The following is a 20,758-nucleotide window of genomic DNA, read 5'->3' on the forward strand; positions in this document are numbered from 1 at the left end:
CTATATTTTTTTTTAATCGCGCCTCGGACCAACTCGCCCCAGGGTTGTGCCGGCTCACCCCATGCGGCGATTTTAGGCACACCCTGCCGGGCAACGGCCGGAGATGCTCTAACCCCGCCGGAACACCAAATCCTTCAGTCCCCCCTACACTCCAATGGCGACAGCGTTGTCGGCGCCCGTCTCCACGGCGACGGTGCGAGTTTTCAATATCCCGCCCTCCGCCGTCGCTAAGGAGCTCCTAGCCTTCTTCAATTCCGCCGTCGCCGCCGCCGGCGAAGCGTACGCCTGCGAGATCGCCGCCGCCCGACGCGGCTGGCTAAGCCGAGGCAATGGCAGCGTTCAGTTCGATTCCACCGCCACCGCAACCCTCGCCGCCGAACTCGTCTCCTCCGGGCGCCTACCCCGCTTCCTCGGCTCCCTCCTCTCCGTCTCCCCTGCCCCCTCGGACCTTCTTCCCCGCGCGCCGGACCTTTCTCTCCGCGTGGCCGACGCCCGCCTCCTTGTAGGCAACCGCGTCGCCGAGCGCGAATTCGAGGCGGCTGACTCTTGGGACAGCGTGCGCGTGGAGGTCATCCCGGGGAAGCGTCGCATAGACCTGTACCTGAATCACGATTCCAAGATGTACAAGCTTGAGGTGTTCTTCGAGGACATCAGGAACTGCTACCAGTGCAGCTTCGATGGGGCCGGCGCCATCTTGCTTCAGGTAAGCTGCTCACCGTGTTACTGTGATGCTTCTGTTTTTCCTTTGTACATTATATATTAGTCAGACATCGCGGTTACAAGGCGAGGTAGAAATTTGCAAATGTTAAGACGCATTTGCCTGTTACAGATGAGAATCGTGAAAGTGAAGTGTGATCTGATAGTTTTATTTGAAGAAAAGGATGGTGTGCAGACAAACAGTAGGTTTGATATGCATGGTGTAAGAAAAGGATGGTGTGCAGACAAACAGTTGGTTTGATATGCATGGTGTAAGAAAAGGATGGTGTGCAGACAAACAATAGGTGTGATATGCATGGTGTGCATACCTTGATTTAACTCAGTGGTATGGCATGCGACTGGAATTTGTGAAATATGAGTACAGTGGTGACTGAATTTCAGTTGTTTGTTCTCAAACTTTAGTTTTTGTTTGTTATGGTATATTTAGGGTGTGTTTGTTTGGGCTGCAACTTCTTTGGCTGCAGCTGCAACGGCTCCTGCTGGAAGGAGCAGCTGTAGCTGCTAGCGCTTTTTTTTTTAGAACCGGGCTTTTTACCCCTTTCCATTGCAGAGAACGGAAATACAACCAGTTCAAGCGAGAAGGACAGGAGGAGGGAAAGAGGTATAGCGAGTTCTAGCACTACCAGGAAACCCACCATACTCGCTCGCCGTCGAAACGAGCATCATGGGGCGAAAACCTGGATAGCACGACATTACATCTATCCTATTACATCCTCAAAAGATCGGATCAAGTATCAAAACACAGTTGCATTCCAAGAAGACAGAAAACAATCTTCTCCGGGGGGAAGCAGTATCGAAATCGCGCGCTTGTCATCTCTTCATCCAGCGCATCTCTAGAGAACATCAGGCACCTTGGATTGGTTGCTTGACAGCACCACACATCTTCATCAGCTGCATTGTGCCAGTCCTGATCATCTCAGCTCCAGCGCGAAGCTCCTTGGCGTCCTCTCCTTGTTGTAGCCCTGTCCAATAGAGTAGAAAAGAGCAGAGAGAAAACACAATCTCAAAGGGAGTCTTAATTTGTTTCTTTTTAAAAGTAGCTCGATTGCGTGCCAGCCAAATGGCCCAGCATACGGCCGCTAAGCCCACTGTATAAAACTTTTGCTTCCCAGGAAGGAATCTGTGACACCACACAAAGTATTGCCAATAGTTCGACGGACATCTATCAGTGCCAAGAACTACTCCAATAGATCGCCAGACAATTCTGGCCACAGGACAGGTAAAGAACAGATGTTGCACCGTTTCTATCTGTTTGCAGAAAGAGCAACAGGGATTCCCTGTCCATTTCCGTTTGCTCATCACTTGCCTAGTAAGGACTGTGTCTTGCGACATTTGCCATAGAAATTTTTTGATCTTAAGAGGGATCTTGGCTTTCCAAATCCATCTATAATGGCACCCACTTAGAGGTTTCTCCAACATCTTATACACTGACTTAGTGGTGAACTTGCCATTCTGGTTGAGTCCCCAAAAAATACGATCACCCCTCTCATCAAGGGGAATTCTATTAACTACAGCACGCATATCTTCCCACTGTTTGGACAGCTCAGGGGTAAGCCTACATCTGAACATAGAGGCGTCATCAAGTCTATCTCTATTGTCCAGGGTACTCGTTGGGTAATTGCAGATCTCAAACAAGCGCGGATATTGATCCTGAAATGGGATCAGCCCATTTATTGGATCTTTCCACAGTCTAATCAAGTTCCCAGCACCAGTTTCAATCTTTCTGCCCATCATATATATGTTTTTAATCTTGAGCAAGGCTTTCCAACAGGGCGAGTCGGAGAATTTGGGAGAAACTTCAGCAACAGAGGTGTTGCGAAGATACCTGGCCCGGACTATATCCTGCCATAGCCTGTTTTGTGTCTCTAACTTCCACCACCATTTAACCATGAGGCTAATATTTTGCTTTCTAAGATCTTTTATACCTAACCCCCCTATGTCTTTGGATCTACATATCTTGCTCCACTTAACAAGATAGTATCTCCTTTTTTTGTTGCAACCTTGCCAAAAGAACCTGCCTCTGTGTGTATCTAGCCTCTCAATGAAGGTTTTATTCATGAGCCACATAGACATGTGGTAGAGAGAGATCTGTGTGACGACAGAATCAAGCAGAGTGTGTCTTCCCCCCCATTGAGGCAGCGTTGCCGATCCAGGCCTCGAACCTCTTTAGGTATTTACCAACAATAAACTCCCAATCAGAAGTTTTTAGATTAGCATAACTCACAGGCATCCCCAGGTATTTGAGTGGGAAGCTGCCAACCTCACAATTAAAGATTTTTGCGTATTTATTCACCACACTTTCATCTCCACCCACAGTGAGAATCTCACTTTTCTGAAAGTTAACTTTCAGGCCAGACATCATTTCAAACATATATAGCAGCAACTTCAGGTTGACAGCCTTATCAACATCATCTTCAATACAAATGATTGTATAATCCGCATATTGCAGGACCACCACCCCATCAGGAATAAGGTCGGCAGCCAAGCCCACAATAAGTTTGTTTTTTGGGCATTTTTGATCATTTTAGTGAGGCATTCAACTGCTAGATTGAACAAGAAAGGAGAGTGTGGGTCCCCCTGCCTTACCCCTTTTTTGCTTTGAAAATACGGCCCAACACTACCATTAAGCTTGATGCTAACTGTCCCATTATGCAGTATCTGTTCAATCCATCCGCACCAAGTTTTATCAAAGCCCCGCATCTTGTGGCATTCTAGGAGAAAGTCCCAATTCACCTTATCATAGGCTTTTTCAAAGTCCAACTTAAGGACAATTCCCACTTTCTTCTTAACATAAGTGTAGTTAAGGATTTCATGGAGGGACAGGACACCGTCCATGATATTTCTCCCTTTTATAAAGGCGTTCTGAGTAGGGCTAATGAGTTTGTTTGCATATATGGCAACTCTTCGGTCAAGGACTTTGGTGATCAACTTATATGGGCATCTCAACAAGCAAATAGGCCTGAATTGTTGGATTTTCTCGGCTCCAGAAACTTTAGGGAGCAGAGTAATAATTCCATAATTAAGTCGCTGAACATCCAGAGTCCCTTGGTGGAAAGCTTTAAAAAGGGCCATAATGTCATCTTTAACTATATCCCAGCACACCTGATAGAACTCAGCAGGGATATTATCGGGTCCAGGGGCTCTATTAGGGGCCATGTCAAATAGAGCCTCCTTGACCTCCTGTTCTGTAAATTCTCGGCAAAGATCTTTATTATCTTTTTCGTCTAATTTCTCTTCAGGCGACCAAGTCCCGGATCAAGATGGATCTGGTTACCAGGGGCTGGTCCGAACAGTTCTTTGTAGAACTCAGTGGCATGTGCAATCAAATTGTCCGTGCCTTCAATCAATGTCTCTCCCATTTTAAGTGATTGGATTGCATTTTTACGTTTCCGCCCATTAGCAATTTTGTGATAATAGTCAGTATTCAGGTCTCCTTTGAGCAACCAGCGCTCATGAGACTGTTGAAGCCAAAATATTTCCTCATTTACCAGGAGCTCATAGAGCTCAGCGTTGATATCCATTTTTCTACTATATAAGTCAGGAGGCAACATATCTTCTTCTTCCAGTTCCTCAAGCATAGCTAGTTCCATACGTAAGTCCTCTTTCCTCTTCTTATCGTGACCATACTTATCCGAACCCCAACCTTTGAAATAAGTTTTGAATCTTTTCAGCTTGATATTCAGGACATCGATTGGATCTGACGAAGCAACATTCCTAGCCCAAATCCTCCTCACAGTGGGCAGGAACTTGTCATCATTGATCCAGGACAGATTAAAGCGAAATTCACGGGGTTTCGGGGCTTCGCGTCCCTCTTCGCCGGAGGACAACAGAAGTGGATTATGATCAGAAATCTCCCGAACTAATTTCCTCACAGAGACCAGTGGGAAGATATCTTCCCAGCATTCAGACATAAGGATTCGGTCTAGTTTTTCTAGCGTGGGATGAGTCTGGTTGTTGGTCCAGGTATATTTCCCCCCACTGATATGAATTTCCCTAAGAGCTAGTGTATTGATAATGGAGTTAAACAGGTCAGTGGCTTTGCTGTTCACCATCTTCTTATTCTTCTCTCTCGAATGTCTCAGGATATTAAAGTCTCCCCCCACTATGTAGGGCACGGTCATGCCACTACAAAAGGATGCTAGCTCAACCAGGAATTCATTTTTGAACTCATCATGTGCTGATCCATAAACTACCAGCAAACCCCACTGTATTTTCTTCTTTTTGTCATACAGCACTAGTCGTAACACATATCTGCCCTTAGCACAGGATACTATATCAAAAGTATCTCTCCTCGCACCGCATAAAGTGCCCCCAGATTTGCCCACAGAGGGCACCCAATTCCATTGGAATATGTCAAAGGGGTCAATTCTTCTCAAACAGTTAGGTGTGAACTCTTTCTTTATAGTTTCTTGTAGACCCAGGAAGTCAAGGGAATGGTCACTAATCATGTCTGAGAGGCAGGTGGCCATCCCTTTCTTGCCCACCCCTCGACAGTTCCAAATGAGGCCTCTCATTTGGAACGTTTTTTGTGGAATTTGGCCCGAGTAACCCTACCAGGAGACGGGGCAGGGTTACATAACAAATCTTTCTCAGCATTTTTTCTTTTCTGACTCCTAGTCACAGGCCTAGGAATTTTGACATTAGATTTACTATGCTTTTTCTTCTTAGGCTTAACAGAAGAAACACGCTCATAAATATGTTCTTCCTGGTCTAACCATTCTAAATTCACAGGGGTATCCCTGCCCAAACCATCTGTCACAATCAAGTTATCCTGCTCTTTTTCAGTATTATTATCTTCTTTTTTATCTTCTAATTCTTTTCGGGCGCATTCAAGCTCTCTAATAATGTCAACAATAACGAAATCATCATTGGGTATTTCTATCCCTATCTTATTAGCTCTGCTAATCAACTCATTATCAGAAAGCACATCAAATGAATTTTTGAAAGCAGGAGTATTATTACCTTCCAGATTTTTCTTACTAGCCATTTTCTTGGCCTTGTCCTGCATTCCAGAGATGTTACGCTTGCTGAATCTCAGTAGGGCTTCAGGTGCTAGCGGAGGAGTGAAAATGATCTCTTCAATGCTTTCAGAGGATGGGAGTTGTACCACATAGCTGCATGAAGTCTTTAGCTGCTAGCTGCGGCTGGAAGGTTGGAGCTGAAGTGCAGTTGTTTGGTAGTTATGCTGTAGCAGCTGCGGCTGTTGCTGAAACGTGTTGAAATAACCAGAACGCCCTCTGTTGCTTTTTAGGTAGGGTTTAAGTGCTGATTATACTATTTTAACAGTAAATGACTCGATTAAGAGCTCTTTTTGTCGATGGTCAGTTTTCATAGATTTTGACCTGAAATCACACAAGTTTGATGGTAAAGGCAGTGTAGTTAAATGAATATGATGTATTAGACGTATGATAATAAATTCCCCACTGACATATTAGACAGTTGCAAAGGTGGCCGCTCGAACACATAAAGGATGACCACACCAACAAATATTACCACATTCTAGCAGGGAGCCTTGGCAGCCAGCGGGCACACACGCAAGCACGCACTGGCAACACATGTAGCATACGCAGGACACACACACAGATCACGCACACAGACCATGGACGCCAGGCGCACATGCACGCACGCCGGCCAACCGCACACGCCGGACACGACACTCGCTAGGCAAGCCCATAAGTGCACGCGCACACACCGGAGATGGCTGGAATGAGCTCGGCGGCCAGAGGGGCTAGGCCGGGAATGCCTGAGGAGCAGCATGACGTTGACATGGGAAGGACCAGGTGGAGCCGCACTGGAACGACGTGTGTCGTCGCTCGTTGGCAAGCAAAGGCATGCCCGGGGGCTCGCTAGCAGCTGCGCGTGCGCGTGTTGACCCGGGAAGGACCACCACCGATGCAGCCATCTTGGCTCGATTCGGCACGGAGGAGGGAGAGGAAACTCGGACGACGACCGTCGTTGGCGAGGAAACTCGAGGCGGCCGCCGTCGTTGCCGAGGCAACTCGTGACGGCGGCGCTGTTGCCGAGGGATCTCGGGGCGGCGGGAGGGAGTAGCGGGATCCGCGGCGGCAGCCAGTGGGGTCGGTGGCAAGAGGGATTCGCGGGCTCCGTGGCAGTGGCGGGAGGGACACTGCTGTGAGAGAGATGAGAGGGACAGAGGGGAAAACTGCTTGGGTCGATGGGAACTGATCAAACCGGTAAGGGCATTTCTGCCGTAGTATGTGATTTTGTGGGAGGACAAATCGGTCATTGGTCACTTTTGAGCCGGCTGCGAGCAGAAGCCCGATTTCTCACCTGCGGCTTCTGCTCAATTTTTTTTCGGAGCGCTCCACGGGAGGGCTGCGTGGAGCTGGTGCAAAAACAGCCCGTTTGTTTGGGCCCTGTCTTTTTTGGGCCAGAAGCTGTAGGAGCCAGTAAAAAGAGCCAAAACAAGCACACCCGAGTCTAAAACATATAGAGTTGTTTCACTACGTGATGTCCTAACTATCCAAACGGTTGCTTGTTTTTAGACATAACTATATTTAGTTAATGGGCTTTCAGAACCCTGGCTCGTACGAAATTATGTCCTGTTGGATTAATGAATTGGATGTGCCTTCTTTTTCTTTCCAATGCATGTGGTGGACAAATTTCTGGAGCATTTAGTGCCAAAATAGATAATATGCGCTACCAGTTTTTTAACTATTTATATGTCGGGAAATGTTACAGCAAGATATTGTATGGATCTACTGGTATCCAGTATGTCAAATGTGGGAACATCTTGTGGTTGAACTTTGAAAAAGGAAGCTCTAGTTGTACTTCCTCCCTCAATACTTGCGTGCGCTGAAAAATTGGCAAATTCTCGAGTCAGTAAACTAGAGTGAACCATCACAGTAGTCTGGTTTGCAATTATGCGTTAGAGCCCATAAAGTAAGATGGATAGCGGTGCTACTTTTATTTCCACTCCGTTGGTGGTTACTAATTAGAGTGAAATGGATATGAAGCTTACCTGATGAATACGCATCACCGTTACTTTTCTAAATTTACTGATTGTCATACTTCTTAGACTATAAGTTGGGCAGGCGCAACTCACTTTTAATTCTTTCTATAATTCTGCAGTTGGTAAAATATATATTATCTTGACTAATGTTAATTTAATATTTGTTTCAGCTCATGTATGCACCAAGAATATACACAACAATTTCTGGGCCTGCAGTTTATTCAAGGTTCTCAGATGACCGCTTTCATGCATGCAAGGAGGATGTGAAGTTTACCTGGGTCAGAGCACTAGATTTTACACCTAACCACTCTTTTGGGAAGTGTTCAACTATTGCCCTCGTGCTCGATGAAGGTGCACCGGTGTCATTTATTCTCAACAGCTTACCTTTCTCAGGAGAGTTAGGGGAATTGGTCATTTCTTCAATGGAATTTTTTGGCCCGTCGTCCAAAGTCGTTCCCCTTGTTGACTGCCCAAGTGGTTGTTCAGTGTCGTATGAAGTTCTTTTTCGTCTCAATTCTCTTGTTCACATGGGGAAGATAGTTGCCAAACATGTTAATGCTGATCTGTTTAAAGCTCTTGAAGAAATACCAGTTCATATTTCAAGGAGGATTTTTGAGAAAATGAGCAAGTTAGAGTTTACATGCTATGGACCTTGGCAATTCATCCAGCAGGAGGCTCAGAGCAGGAATAGGAGCCACAATGCTTTGCTTTCCAGTAAGACTGAAGGTGAAGGAAAGTTAATGATGTGTTACAGAATTCACATCACTCCATCCAAAATATACTGCTTGGGACCTGAGGAAGAAGTTTCAAATTATGTGGTTAAGCATCACAAACAGTATGCTTCTGACTTTGCTAGAGTTACTTTTGTCGACGAAGACTGGAGTAAGCTTTTTCCAGATGCTATCTCAGCTAGAACTGGACGAGGGTTCTTTTCTCAACCCTTGAAAACTGGCCTATATTATCGTATTTTATCCATCCTGAAAGAAGGATTTTGCATTGGTCCAAAGAAGTATGAATTCCTGGCCTTCTCAGCAAGTCAACTTCGTGGAAGTTCTGTTTGGATGTTTGCCTCTAATGATTCCCTGAAGGCCGAGGATATAAGAAGGTGGATGGGCAACTTTGAAGAAATTCGATCAGTATCTAAGTGTGCGGCTAGAATGGGACAGCTGTTCAGCTCCTCCAGACAAACACTTGAAATCCTACCACGGGATGTAGAAGAGATTCCAGATATTGAAGTCACAACTGATGGCACTAAATACATATTTTCTGATGGTATCGGGAAGATCTCTGAGAGATTTGCTAAAGAAATGGCTTGCCGAATTGGTTTAGACTATACTAACCCTCCTTCAGCTTTTCAAATAAGGTATGGTGGCTACAAAGGAGTTGTTGCCGTCGACCCTGATTCCTTTCGTAATCTTTCTCTGCGACCTAGTATGAAGAAATTCGAATCAAAGAGCAGAATGTTTAACATTACAAGTACCAGCAAATCCCAACCAAGCTATATGAATCGTGAAATTATCTCTCTCCTTTCAACTTTGGGGATAAGAGATGAGATATTTGAGTTGATGCAACAAGATGATATGCGTGAATTAGATGAAATGCTGACCAACAGAGAAGCTGCTCTCTCTGTTCTGGGGAAAATTGGTAGTGCAGAAACGAAGACAGCATCGAAAATTTTACTGCAAGGTTATGAACCAAGTTTAGAGCCTTACCTGTTGATGATTCTTAAGGCCCATCAGGATAATAGGCTGACTGACATAAGAACTAGATGTAAGATTCATGTTCCGAAAGGCCGTGTTCTTATTGGTTGTTTGGACGAAACAGGTGAATTAGAATATGGTCAAGTGTACATCAGAATTTCAAAGAACAGCAAAGAGCAGAAGGATAATTGTCAACCGTATTTTTCTGAAGATAATGGGACAGAGAAAACAGCAGTTGTTGTTGGAAAAGTTGCAGTATCGAAAAATCCTTGTCTCCATCCTGGTGACATCAGAGTACTTGAAGCTGTCTATGACCATGGATTGTACGCTAAGAACCTGGTTGATTGTGTTGTCTTCCCTCAAAGAGGAGAAAGGTAATGCCGTATGCTATACTGAAACTGAAAGACGATCATCTAGAGTTTATATTGCTCTGTCAATGCCTTCAGAGGAGCTCAAATCTCTACGAAGTGTTTGTCAGCGTGTTCCTTTCCATGTTAGATAGATATCCAATCATGTTGCATACATACATCTCTACCTATTGATGGATGTTGCCACTGCTTGCTTTCTCCTTCAATTAATCTTTGATGTTTAATAGGCCTCGTCCATATAGACTTTAATCTTTGATGTTAATCAGGCCTCATCCAAATGAATGCTCCGGGGGCGATTTGGACGGTGACCTCTATTTTATCACTTGGGACGAGAAACTGATTCCAGAGAAGGTTGATTCACCTATGGACTATACTGCAGCAAGGCCACGCATAATGGATCATGTTGTTACACTTGAGGTATGTTCCTTATTGTTTATTCATTTTAATTTCTCTTCCTAGGTTGTTGCCGCTAATTTTAACGAAGATTGTCTTATTTGACCAATATCATTTTTTATACTTGCAACTGCAAATATAATCAAAATATCAGTTTTTTACAGTCTGTAGCATTTCAATAGTACTAGAAGAAAATGCGCGCTTCGGCGCACCGTTTTCCATTGTTATGCCATGTTTCCTGTTATAAATCATCAAAGAAAGAATTCTTTAATAAAAACTTCTGATGCAAACAAATCACGTGCTAACATCATTCATTTTGAACAACTTCTTTCTATTGCTTGCCTATTGGTTCATGGGCTCCCAGAGAGCCTGGCAAGATATATTAGCTAGATTTTGAAGTTGACAAAATGGGAAAGAAAAACTACAGTGTGGGATCTAGTAGACTGGACTACGAAGCTGACCTCCTGGAAGCATCGATTAGAATAAAGATGATCTTGAATAACATAGCCAGTAAAGAAACCTAAACATGCAAACAAGTTTGGGACCTGAATCAATTGAGCTTCAGTGAGATGAGTGAAACCAATGGCATTGGCAACCTCCCAATAAATTCTATTGTCAGACAGATCATCATTCGCAGTATAAGTAGGAAGTTATCCAAAGTTACCTTTAGTATCAACATGAGCGTATAATAATATAAAAATTCATAAGTGTCACAAGACCATCAAATAAACTTACATCTTCAAGCAAGCTTGATTCCTCGGGAGCATTTATCAAAGCATAATCACGCAATTCATGAAATATTATTCTTCCAGAACCAAAAGGACAGTGGCTATGTCTTGCACAGTGCACATACTTTCAGAGACGCTATGGAAGTATATACTCCCTCCGTTGGAAATTACTTGTCTCGGAAATGGATGTATCTAGAATTAAAATACGTCTAGATACATCCATTTCCGAGACAAGTAATTCTGAACGGAGGGAGTAGATAAAAGAAGGGTCGTTCCAAAAAGTAGAGATTTTATTATGTCCAATCATATAAACTTTCTGAGATAAATCTTTCCCATGTCAGATAAGGCACATCCACAAAGGAAGAGTATATTTTTCGTATCAACCTGCAAAAACAAATTAATATGCATCTTACAGTAGACTGCTTGTGTATGCGCAACTCACCATTGTAATGGAAGGTGCTGATTACAAATTTAAATTATAAACACCCAACCAAACTGCCGCCCTGCGGAGCACAGCGACGTAGAAGCCCTCACGCCGATGTGTCAGTTTCCAGTCACACAATGGCAGCAGCAAAGTGTATCCTGCACCCGACCGTTTTCCTGCCTGTGTTTTCCCCCTTATCAGCGTAACTGACACATAATTGCAAAAGTTATAGCAAGAAACAAGATAAGGAGCTTACCTTTGAAGTTTGATTGAGTAATTGGAGAGCACTGCATTACAGGTTGTTGAAGCACACAAAAGGAATAAGGTGCCTCTCACCTGGTCAGAAAACATAATATGCATAACAGGTGAAGTAAGTAGAGTTCTGATGGAGGGAAAGAGGCCGACCCCTATAATACTTATGTGATTAGTAGATAATCATACCAAACCAATATCACATCTTTCAAAGATTCATCAGAGTAGAAAGAACCTCCAGGGGAAGGAATGTCAGAGACAAACACACAACCAAAGAGATCTAACTGCAAGAGATAAGTACCATGTGCGGCATTTTAACTGAGGTTTGGAGATCTCTCACACAGTCACATCTTTGAAAATAGCTGCCTGCATTTGTTTTGTTCAAAATAATAAATGGAAGGAACAACTAACAACTTGGTTGATTTGTTTCAATCAAATTATTTGAGGGTCTCTATGGTTATTTCTAATCACTAGTAAATGCGTACATGCAATGCACGTTAATATTAGGCAGTATATTAATTGCATAAAGATAATAGGTAAGATATCATTTTCGTGTTAATTGTGTGATTAGTGCTGACGATGACATGTTGAGCACTCACCATTGGAGCAATCTGAGTCGTTGGATTGACCTTATTTGATGTCTGAGATTAATTGGATCTGCCCCCTAGGGTCTTTTTATATTGGTAGAGATAAAGCTCCTCACATCCCCTTGTTAAAAAGATTAAAATATATGAAAACATCAGTATGTAATCATCACAAGGACTGTAAACCGACAGAAGAGAATACAAATATGGCCGTACATTTATTCAGACCTACAAAAGAGAACTGATATGCAGTATCCACCAGAAATATGTCTCATCTACCCATATTACAGCAATTTGATCAAGTAATTCTTAGCAATTGACATTTATGTTTGCGGAACAATAAAAACAGGGTGAATTATGAATACAACATCAACACTATATATAAGGCTTTGATTTGTAGGTGCACTCGTTAAGAGCAATAAATAGAGGAGATGATGTTTACCAATCAGTGGCAAGTTGCAATGCATGTCAGCCAATTTTTTTGATGTGAAACCTACTCCCTCCGTTCCGAATTACTTGTCGTAGGTATGGATGCATCTAGATGTATTTTAGTTCTAGATACATCCATTTCTACGACGAGTAATTTGGAACGGAGGGAGTATATTCCTAACTCCAGTGCTTTTCTTTCCAAACAGACAAACCTGAAACAATTAGCATGATAGCTCCAGTACTAAGCAAGTACTTGTTGTTCATCTATTTGCATACTGATAAGAGATAAGAAGGCTTCACATCTTTTTTTTCTCTCTTTCTTTCCATGTTTCTCTCTTTCTTGTCCCGGTGGTCTAATTTTTGACTGCTCTAACTCTGTTAGGTCTGACGAAAAGTTATTTTGTTAAACCACAACATTACCACTTGACAAATCCAGGACGTTATCAATAAGCAATAACACCACACTGAGCCGCGCACTTTCCAAATTTGGTGAAAAGTGCGTCCTTCTTCCAATTCTTTGTAACCTGACAAACATTCTAGTGGTCACTGCTGAAAATTTTGTGATAATATTAGCCTATTTTGAAATTGTGTAACTGAACACATCAAGTACCTGACGGTGTGAATGCACTCAAAATGGAACACCAGCATTCTATATTGCACTCATGTCAAGTTTAATTAAGTTTACAGCTCATTTACTAATTTAGTTGGAGTGGAGAAATAGGGCAAGTGACCTGAAAATTCAAACACTAAGTCTGGCCGGCCACTCCTTTCCTGCCTCTCTGTTTTCTCTATCCCTGCGTGCTAAGTGCCTCAGGCCGATTTCGCCGCACCATGTGAGCCCGAGCTAGAGTCCATCTTCCACACCCCCAATAATCGAACAACCAAAGTTCCATCGGCCGCCACATGAAGACGCGCCAACAACCCTCGATGGATTGTGTGGAACCTATATGTAACTCCATTAAGAGCTATAGCGAACCATCAGATAAAGGATAGGAACTTCACCTTCAGGGATGAACAACTGATGTCGACGTGAATGAGGTAACCACACTACCAAGTAGTTCCTGTGGTTGTTGATGCGGTAGCCGGTTGGAGCAGCACCGCCCCTCGAAGCCCCCACGCGCAATCAATCCAGCAAATCCACAAAGCTGCCCACTGCCTTTTCTCCTCCCCACGCTGTCCATGAAGAGGCAAAAAAGAGGCGTGTCCGCCCCCGCCCCCCTCCCAAAAGCAGCGATCCAGGGCACATTGTGTCAACACCAGCCGACCAATGGGACCAGAAACGATAAAAACCAGATCGCAGAGGGTGTCATATTTCCTGGGAAACTTTAAAGGTAAGTGCACAACAGCCAGAGATAACTGGCTATGAGCGTCGAACTCAGCCAGGATGGCATAACAGCCAACACAGAATTTTGAATGCTTTGAACCAAATATATGCTAGCCACACACAATTAATAACGTTATGTAGAAATGTGGGTACTTATTTCAGAAAGAAAGACATTTTTGCCATCCTCTAATGAAAACAGTTGTGCGCGATGGAGTTTTAAAGTGGTCTTGCCTTTAAAATGTTCTTCAATTTATATCTCTAGCCTTGGTAGGTTCACAACTATTTACCAGTTGGCTCCAATAAGCAGTTCAGAGTTTTCTTCTCGACAAGCAAATGTATTTTCCTTGCCTGACATGTTTATACCTGAAAGCTTACAGAAACATCTAATGAGCTGCAGGAAATTCAGAAGTACTTTGTAGATTACATGATAAATGACTCGCTCGGGGCAATCTCAACTGCTCACTTGGTCCACGCGGATCGTCATCCAATGAAAGCCCGGAGCCCTGAGTGCCTCCAGCTAGCTGCTTTGCATTCGATGGCGGTCGACTTTGCCAAGTCAGGAGCTCCAGCTGAAATGCCCCGGTCACTGAGACCAAAGGAGTACCCCGACTTCATGGAACGGTGGGACAAACCAACGTACATCTCCGACGGAGCTCTCGGCAAGCTCTACCGAGCGGCTGCGAGCCGTATGCAGAGCGCTCCTGCCACCTCGTCCTCGGCTCAACCGAGCCCCGCGTTTGATCCCGACCTGGAGGTCCCTGGCTTCGAGGAATTCCTGGCATCCGCAGAGGAGTGCTACGACCTGTACGTGGAGAAGCTGAGCACCCTGATGGTCTACTACGGCACGGAGCACGAGGACGAGATCCTGACTGGCAACATCCGGAACAGGCTCCTGTACTTGAAGAAGGACAACAAGAGGTACTTCGAGATGAAGGACCGCATCATCGACTCTGTCGAGGGCCTGCACAAGGAGGTGCGGGGTTGGTTCATGAGCTGCCCAAAGGCGGAGGCGGCGAGGAGGGCCTCGGCGTGGTACCGGGTGACCTATCACCCGGACCACCGCCGGCCTGGAAAGAAGCAGTTCTGGAGCTTCCCGTGGATCGTCTGCGACGAGCTGCTGAAGATCAAGGAGTCCAATAAGCGGCGCAGGCAGCAGGTGGACGACGCGGCGGCCTGACTCGTCCTGCCAAGTGATTAAGTGGGAGTTGGCAAGAAGATGTAATAAGTGGTAGCCGCACGGTGTGTCACAGGCAAGCTGTCTGATGATTGCACTGCTGCTATGTAACTGTACATATGTAGTGTAAAACTCTGGGGCATGACTGCGGTGCAGAGTGCAGACCATTGTGAGCTGAGCTGAGCGCCAGAGTTGTGCCTGCCTCGCTCGTATGTGTGTGACTGAAATGGACCGTGCTTGGTATGTGCCTGCCTCGCTCGTACTGTATGTGTGTGGCTGAAATGAACCGTGCTTGGTCGTGTTGGTGGAACTCACAAGGCATTGGTAGGTAGCATCATCAATCATGCTCCATCACTATCTCAACAAAGCTTCAGCTTTGTGTGCAATTGTCTTCTGGTGGTGCCTATACTATCTGGTCGCCATAATATGGTGACGTTTAAAACATAAATATAACCAGTGACCTGTTTGGACATAAACATAGATACTCCCTCTGTAAACTAATGGGCATCCTTTTTGGATTCGTGACGGGAGATCAAACATACACAGCCTTTTCAGTACAATTGCAAGTGCCTTACAAATAAAAGACGTCGAACGGATCACTCCAACTCTCAAATGAAGCAACAGCAGACTGTCTCTCGTCCAGAAACCACGTTCATAACACTACAATCCACCTCCCAAAATAAATAACGGCCACACTAGACTTGGGGGATTTATTCCTCTGTTGATGCCGCGCCTTATGGGTTGATCCCAAGCTGAACGCGCCAATCTTCAAGCTGTTTTTTTACTTGTTCTGAACCCGTAGAGCCGTAAGATATGAACTTGTTGACGGCGTTTTCCACACCCAAATAGGCGTACACATCGGCCTCGAAGACAGGGTGAACCGCTTTCAAGTCGTCCATTTCAAGCTCTGTCAGCTGACAGTTCTTCGACACGCATAGAGCCACACACCTTCCGACTATCTCGTGAGAAGTTCTGAATGGAACGCCCTGCACAACAGAAATATGAAAACCAGTCAACCAGAGTAACCATCCTAGTCAAGTAATAACACAGCAGAAATGAAACAAAATAAGTCTTAATGTAATTATCCTAGTCGGTTTACTCGTGCATTTATTATTTTTTATGCTGATTAATTTAATTCCTATTGTAAACCTATGGCTAATTCAGACTAAGTAGAGTAGTGTTTACCTTCTTTACAAGATAATCTGCCAGTGTTGTTGCATCCAGATAACCAGCAGGCAGCGAACTTTGTATTCTTTTTGAGTTAAAAGAGATATTTTGAGCAAACTCACTGCATACTTCAAGCATTCCTAGTATGGCCTTCACACTGTCAAACAAGGGTTCCTTGTCTTCCTGCTCGAAAAGGAACTTTTCAGAACATGTACAGGAAACCAAGCCTGGATAATTAAACTACAAGAATGAGACGCACCTGTAGGTCACGGTTGTAGGCCTGTGGAAGGCCTTTGCAGAGGACCAGGACAGTCATGAGATCACCAACAACCCTAGCAGATTTTCCACGAACAAGCTCCATCGGATCTGGATTTTTCTTCTGTGGCATAATGCTGCTTCCAGTTGACACCGAGTCACTTGGTGTCAAGAACCCGAACTCCTCTGATGCCCACAAGACCCACTCTTCGCCAATGCGGGAAAGATGAATAGCAGCAATAGAGTTGGCAGCAAGAAACTCCAAAACAAAGTCACGATCTGACACTGCATCAATGCTGCAGAAAAAGAATAATCAAATACCGAAACAAATGTCAAAAGGTGTGGTTAACCCAAAAGGAGGAAATTCAGAGAGAGAAAGCATAGAGTTAGTTCAATTCCTAGCATCGCTTATATCAGAGAGAGAAAGCATAGAGTTAGTTCAATTATTAGCATCGCTTATAATTTCAGTTGCACAGGAATATTCCAGCAGTAAAACTTGAAAAATGGTAGTCGTTGTCTGAATAACTAATCGTGTAAATCAAGTATGAACAAGCAAATTAAAAAAAGGGTATTTGTACCTCTGTATTATATTTCACCTCTTTACTAGATAGCCACAAAATGATAATGTAGTCAGGCTTAACATCTTTAGGGCTCATTCATTTTCGAGGATTTTCAAATCAGAGGAATAGGATGCCCTGCCCACTTCAATCCTTTGGGATTTTCCATGAGGTCTCACCTAATGTTAAGAATCCTAAGGAATGAGGTCAATTTGAGGAATTTTCTATGAGGTCTCACCTAATGCTAAGAATCCAAAGGAATGAGGTTAATATGGACACAATCCTAAGGAATCTAGTACCTCTATTCCTATGAAACGAATGCTAAACACAGGAAAAAATCCGGTAGGAATATTCCAAACCAAATTAGCCCTCAATCAGCTTTACTTTGGTAAGATCAATGTGCTCCCCAAAAAACTATTTAATATGGTACATGTGCGCTTGCATGTAAGGTGGAGACTCATTTTGCAAGATGTACAATATTTAAGGGTGCTAAGGTATGCAATTTAATAAACTAACTTTATCTTGGTTACAATTCAACAAGATATAGCAGAGAAAGCATACTATCTGCATTACATGTTTGCAGTTTCACACTACTAAGGAAATCAAGGATGTTGGTTACCTGTTCTTCATCGGAGCTGTAAACTTCAAATCTTTAGCAGTTTTGAACCTATCAATGGGGAGTCCAGTTCCAGCCAAAGCACAAGCACCAAGAGGACAGAAATTCACTCTTTCCCTGCAGTCGATCAGCCGGCCAGCATCACGCTCCAACTGTGCACATCACAAGTGAAAATAACATCAGATTCATTTCCAGTTATATGGTTCACTCTAGGGCGGAACCTAGTTCAGTCCAAGGTGGGCCATGACCCCACCTAAACTGAAATTTCGCCAAAATATATGACTTGTTCTGCTTATACACACTAATTACTCAAAGGCTAAGTTGGCTAATGCTTATTACGAATTTGGGCACATTTTGCTGGATTAGCGCCCTCTGTTTCAATTCAAGGCTCCAAGCTATGCTACAATTCAATCTAAAAGAAATGAGGTGATTATAAGGCGATTACTAAAGTATCTGAAACACTATTTAAACCCTTGCGCAAGAAACATAGTTAGTGATTGGTTATAAGCTGTAAGACCTCAATATTTGATTGCATGTCATGCTGATTTGACCTGCCAGCTAATGGTGCAGCAATTCAACGACAGAAGGAGACTACGGAAAATATGAAGCACTGAAGCAGAACTTTGAATCATATGAAATACCTCATCCGATAATCCATCTACTTCCATTGGGTACTGGGATATATCTATGTAACATCCAAATGGGCTAAGTTCAATGTTAACTACAGCAACAACGAAAAACTTCCCTTCTGCACAACAGGTCCTGTGTGTTCCCATTTTTGTAGTTGGAAAAAATAGAGCTAATGTGGCAAACAGTCAAACAATTTTCACACTAGAAATGGTTAAATAAAGTGGATAAATATGATTACAACAGTGTAGAGAGGAGGTTTAGGGGTTCGTTTACAGGACAGTTAGAAAATTAGTCATCAACTCACTAAAAAGCAATGGTGCAGTAATAATAGGGTGGGGGTACCTGTTCGACATAGGATAAGAGAAGATGTGGCAACAAAACAGGCTGTGCCCTTTGAAGATGGGTATAACCGGGGACAATTAAGTCAACATATTTTGAAGCTAACAAAACCAGAGACACCTGAAACAATAAGAATTATGCTTGTGTTATAAAAATAATATCTTACATAGACACCATGGAAGAGTTATCAGAAAAGGCGAAATACAGTATTATATCAGCAAAGCGGGATAACTTACAATGTTACCAATTATTAAAATATGTGAACATATGATATAAATTAGATTAAATACAAGAACCCGTTGATATTCTTAGTTATACATAATTAATTTCTGCACAACAACAAATTGCCTTCTATTGCTGGCAAAGCTTAAGCAGTATGGACAAGGTACAGATACCAAATGCATGAAACCAAGTAGATCCCCCCCTCCTTGAGAGAGTGGAGAAGTTCTCTTTGGAAGTTATTGCCCATAGTTGAGCATTACTAGAAACATCAGTACAAATAGCTTTACAGTTCAGTTAGCTTCCCTACTTGTCAAGGTAGTGTACCGGGCGCAAATAATAAAAATAGCAATGGATCTAACATAGACCATGACACTGAAAAATGAATCCGTAATGTCTCGTGATGTCTACAAAGGACATAAATCGGATGAATGAGACACCAGAAACAAGTTGTATACAAGGAGTTCAGACAAGTTAATAGCAGCACACCATGAGCATCACAAAGAGAACTCAAGAACAAACCTGAAACTGTTTGATGCGAATCAAAATCTTGTCAATAGCATCGCGGCACCACAACCTAAGATCCGTCACAATTTGGTCGTTGCGGCTCCTAGCAGTGTGTAACTTCTTGGCCGGCTCACCAACTTTCTCAATCAGAGCTGCCTCAATGTTCATGTGCACGTCCTCCCTATCCTTTCTCCACTCAAACTTGCCATCTTGAATCTGCTTCTCAATTTGATCAAGGCCCTCCAAGATAATATCCCTATCACCGGTGGTTATCAGACCCTGCATTGCAAATGATTCAGAACATCCACGCTAAGGTGACCATTATTTCAGTTAACATCTACGACAAGCTAGAGGGAGGTGCTCCCATTAAATATTTGGACGTGCTAAGCAAACCCAAACCCCTAATGACTGCAGGATTAAACCCCTTCAATGTGACGCTTCAAATCAAGCAAGAAATTTCGAACAGCTGCGGATCACACCAAATGCAGCACAACGAAGGTAGCAATTTCGTCAAACACACTGCGAGCATAACATCAAGCTGTCGCTGCAGCCTTGTCGAAAGCAGGGAACTAACTAGTCCAACACCTAGGCGGTCACGATACCGACCAGAACAGGTGATTTGATGGAGCGAGCGCACAAGGTACCTGCGCGGCGAGCATGGACGCGTGGGCCTTGCTGCCCATGATGTCGTACTTGTAGAGCTGCCAGTCGTAGGAGATTGACTCGGTGAAGCGCTCCACGGCGTCGGTGACGCCCTCCTCGAAGCGGCCGCCCCACAGCTTGGTCTCCTTCTTCTCGTCGGCATCCGAGGACGCCATCGAGGAGGCCGCCGCCGCGACGGCCGGGAAATAGGGGCGACGGCGGGGGGCGACGGCGCGGACGGCGGGGAAGGCGAGGCGGGCGCGGGGGAGCAAGGTGGGCGCCGGAGAGAGGAGGGAATGGGAGGTGGCGGCCATGAGCGTGGCACTGGCGCCGATGTTCGCTGCACGCGCGGCTGTGGCGCGGCGGCGCGGCGAGGGAGTAGGTGGGGAGGGTTTAGAGCGTCCACGCTGTGTACTTTTCCTGCCTCTAGTGGCCTTCTAAAAGCATCCACAGTGTAGTGTTTGAAATGAGAGGGAATTGCACAAACCACCACTTATTGGGGCTGGTGTTGCGCAAAACGCTTACTATACGGGTTTGTTGCAGAAAACATCACATATTGGTGTAATACATTGCAGATAGGTCTAATCTAGTATTTGAAGGCATTGACGTAATTACAAACAAATGGGTCTCGCTTGTAAGTGCACACGTGGCAATAAGAACCGGCCACATCAGCCAACATATTAGACTGTCATTATCTTCAAAACATGTGGTCCAGTTGAGCCGAAACTTTCCCAGATTAGTATTTATTACATGTAGTATT

At 44.1% G+C, this 20,758-nt stretch overlaps 2 protein-coding genes across 2 annotated transcripts; one reads left to right on the forward strand and one right to left on the reverse strand.

Moving 5' to 3' along the window:
• Positions 1 to 12: 12 nt before the first annotated feature.
• Positions 13 to 15,373, forward strand: LOC125551921 (putative RNA-dependent RNA polymerase 2). The gene is made up of 4 exons (XM_048715325.2): positions 13 to 703; positions 7,861 to 9,764; positions 10,025 to 10,175; positions 14,290 to 15,373. Exons 1-4 carry the CDS (start codon positions 155 to 157, stop codon positions 15,067 to 15,069), a joined length of 3,384 nt encoding a protein of 1,127 aa, XP_048571282.2. The 5' UTR covers positions 13 to 154; the 3' UTR covers positions 15,070 to 15,373.
• A 186-nt stretch (positions 15,374 to 15,559) lies between these two features.
• On the reverse strand, positions 15,560 to 20,438 carry LOC125551923 (L-Aspartase-like family protein). Its single transcript, XM_048715327.2, has 7 exons — positions 20,001 to 20,438; positions 19,372 to 19,635; positions 18,634 to 18,750; positions 17,665 to 17,813; positions 16,493 to 16,784; positions 16,252 to 16,416; positions 15,560 to 16,052 (listed from the first exon to the last, which is right to left on the reverse strand). Exons 1-7 carry the CDS (start codon positions 20,310 to 20,312, stop codon positions 15,801 to 15,803), a joined length of 1,551 nt encoding a protein of 516 aa, XP_048571284.2. The 5' UTR covers positions 20,313 to 20,438; the 3' UTR covers positions 15,560 to 15,800.
• Between the last annotated feature and the right edge of the window lie 320 nt (positions 20,439 to 20,758).

The sequence above is a fragment of the Triticum urartu genome, chromosome 4A (assembly GCF_056163025.1).
Source record: "Triticum urartu cultivar PI428250 chromosome 4A, HENAU_Tu73, whole genome shotgun sequence".
Lineage (NCBI taxonomy): Eukaryota > Viridiplantae > Streptophyta > Magnoliopsida > Poales > Poaceae > Triticum > Triticum urartu.

Bases quoted from the DNA above. Each gene is read 5' to 3' on its own strand.
- LOC125551921 (XM_048715325.2), top strand. From the start codon at position 155: ATGGCGACAGCGTTGTCGGCGCCCGTCTCCACGGCGACGGTGCGAGTT. The intron at 9,765-10,024 runs GTAATGCCGTAT...GATGTTAATCAG, and splicing joins TTCCCTCAAAGAGGAGAAAG to GCCTCATCCAAATGAATGCT. The intron at 10,176-14,289 runs GTATGTTCCTTA...AATGAGCTGCAG, and splicing joins ATCATGTTGTTACACTTGAG to GAAATTCAGAAGTACTTTGT.
- LOC125551923 (XM_048715327.2), bottom strand. From the start codon at position 20,312: ATGGCCGCCACCTCCCATTCCCTCCTCTCTCCGGCGCCCACCTTGCTC. The intron at 16,417-16,492 runs GTGCGTCTCATT...CTTTTCGAGCAG, and splicing joins CCTACAACCGTGACCTACAG to GAAGACAAGGAACCCTTGTT. The intron at 16,053-16,251 runs GTAAACACTACT...TCTGTTGTGCAG, and splicing joins CAGATTATCTTGTAAAGAAG to GGCGTTCCATTCAGAACTTC.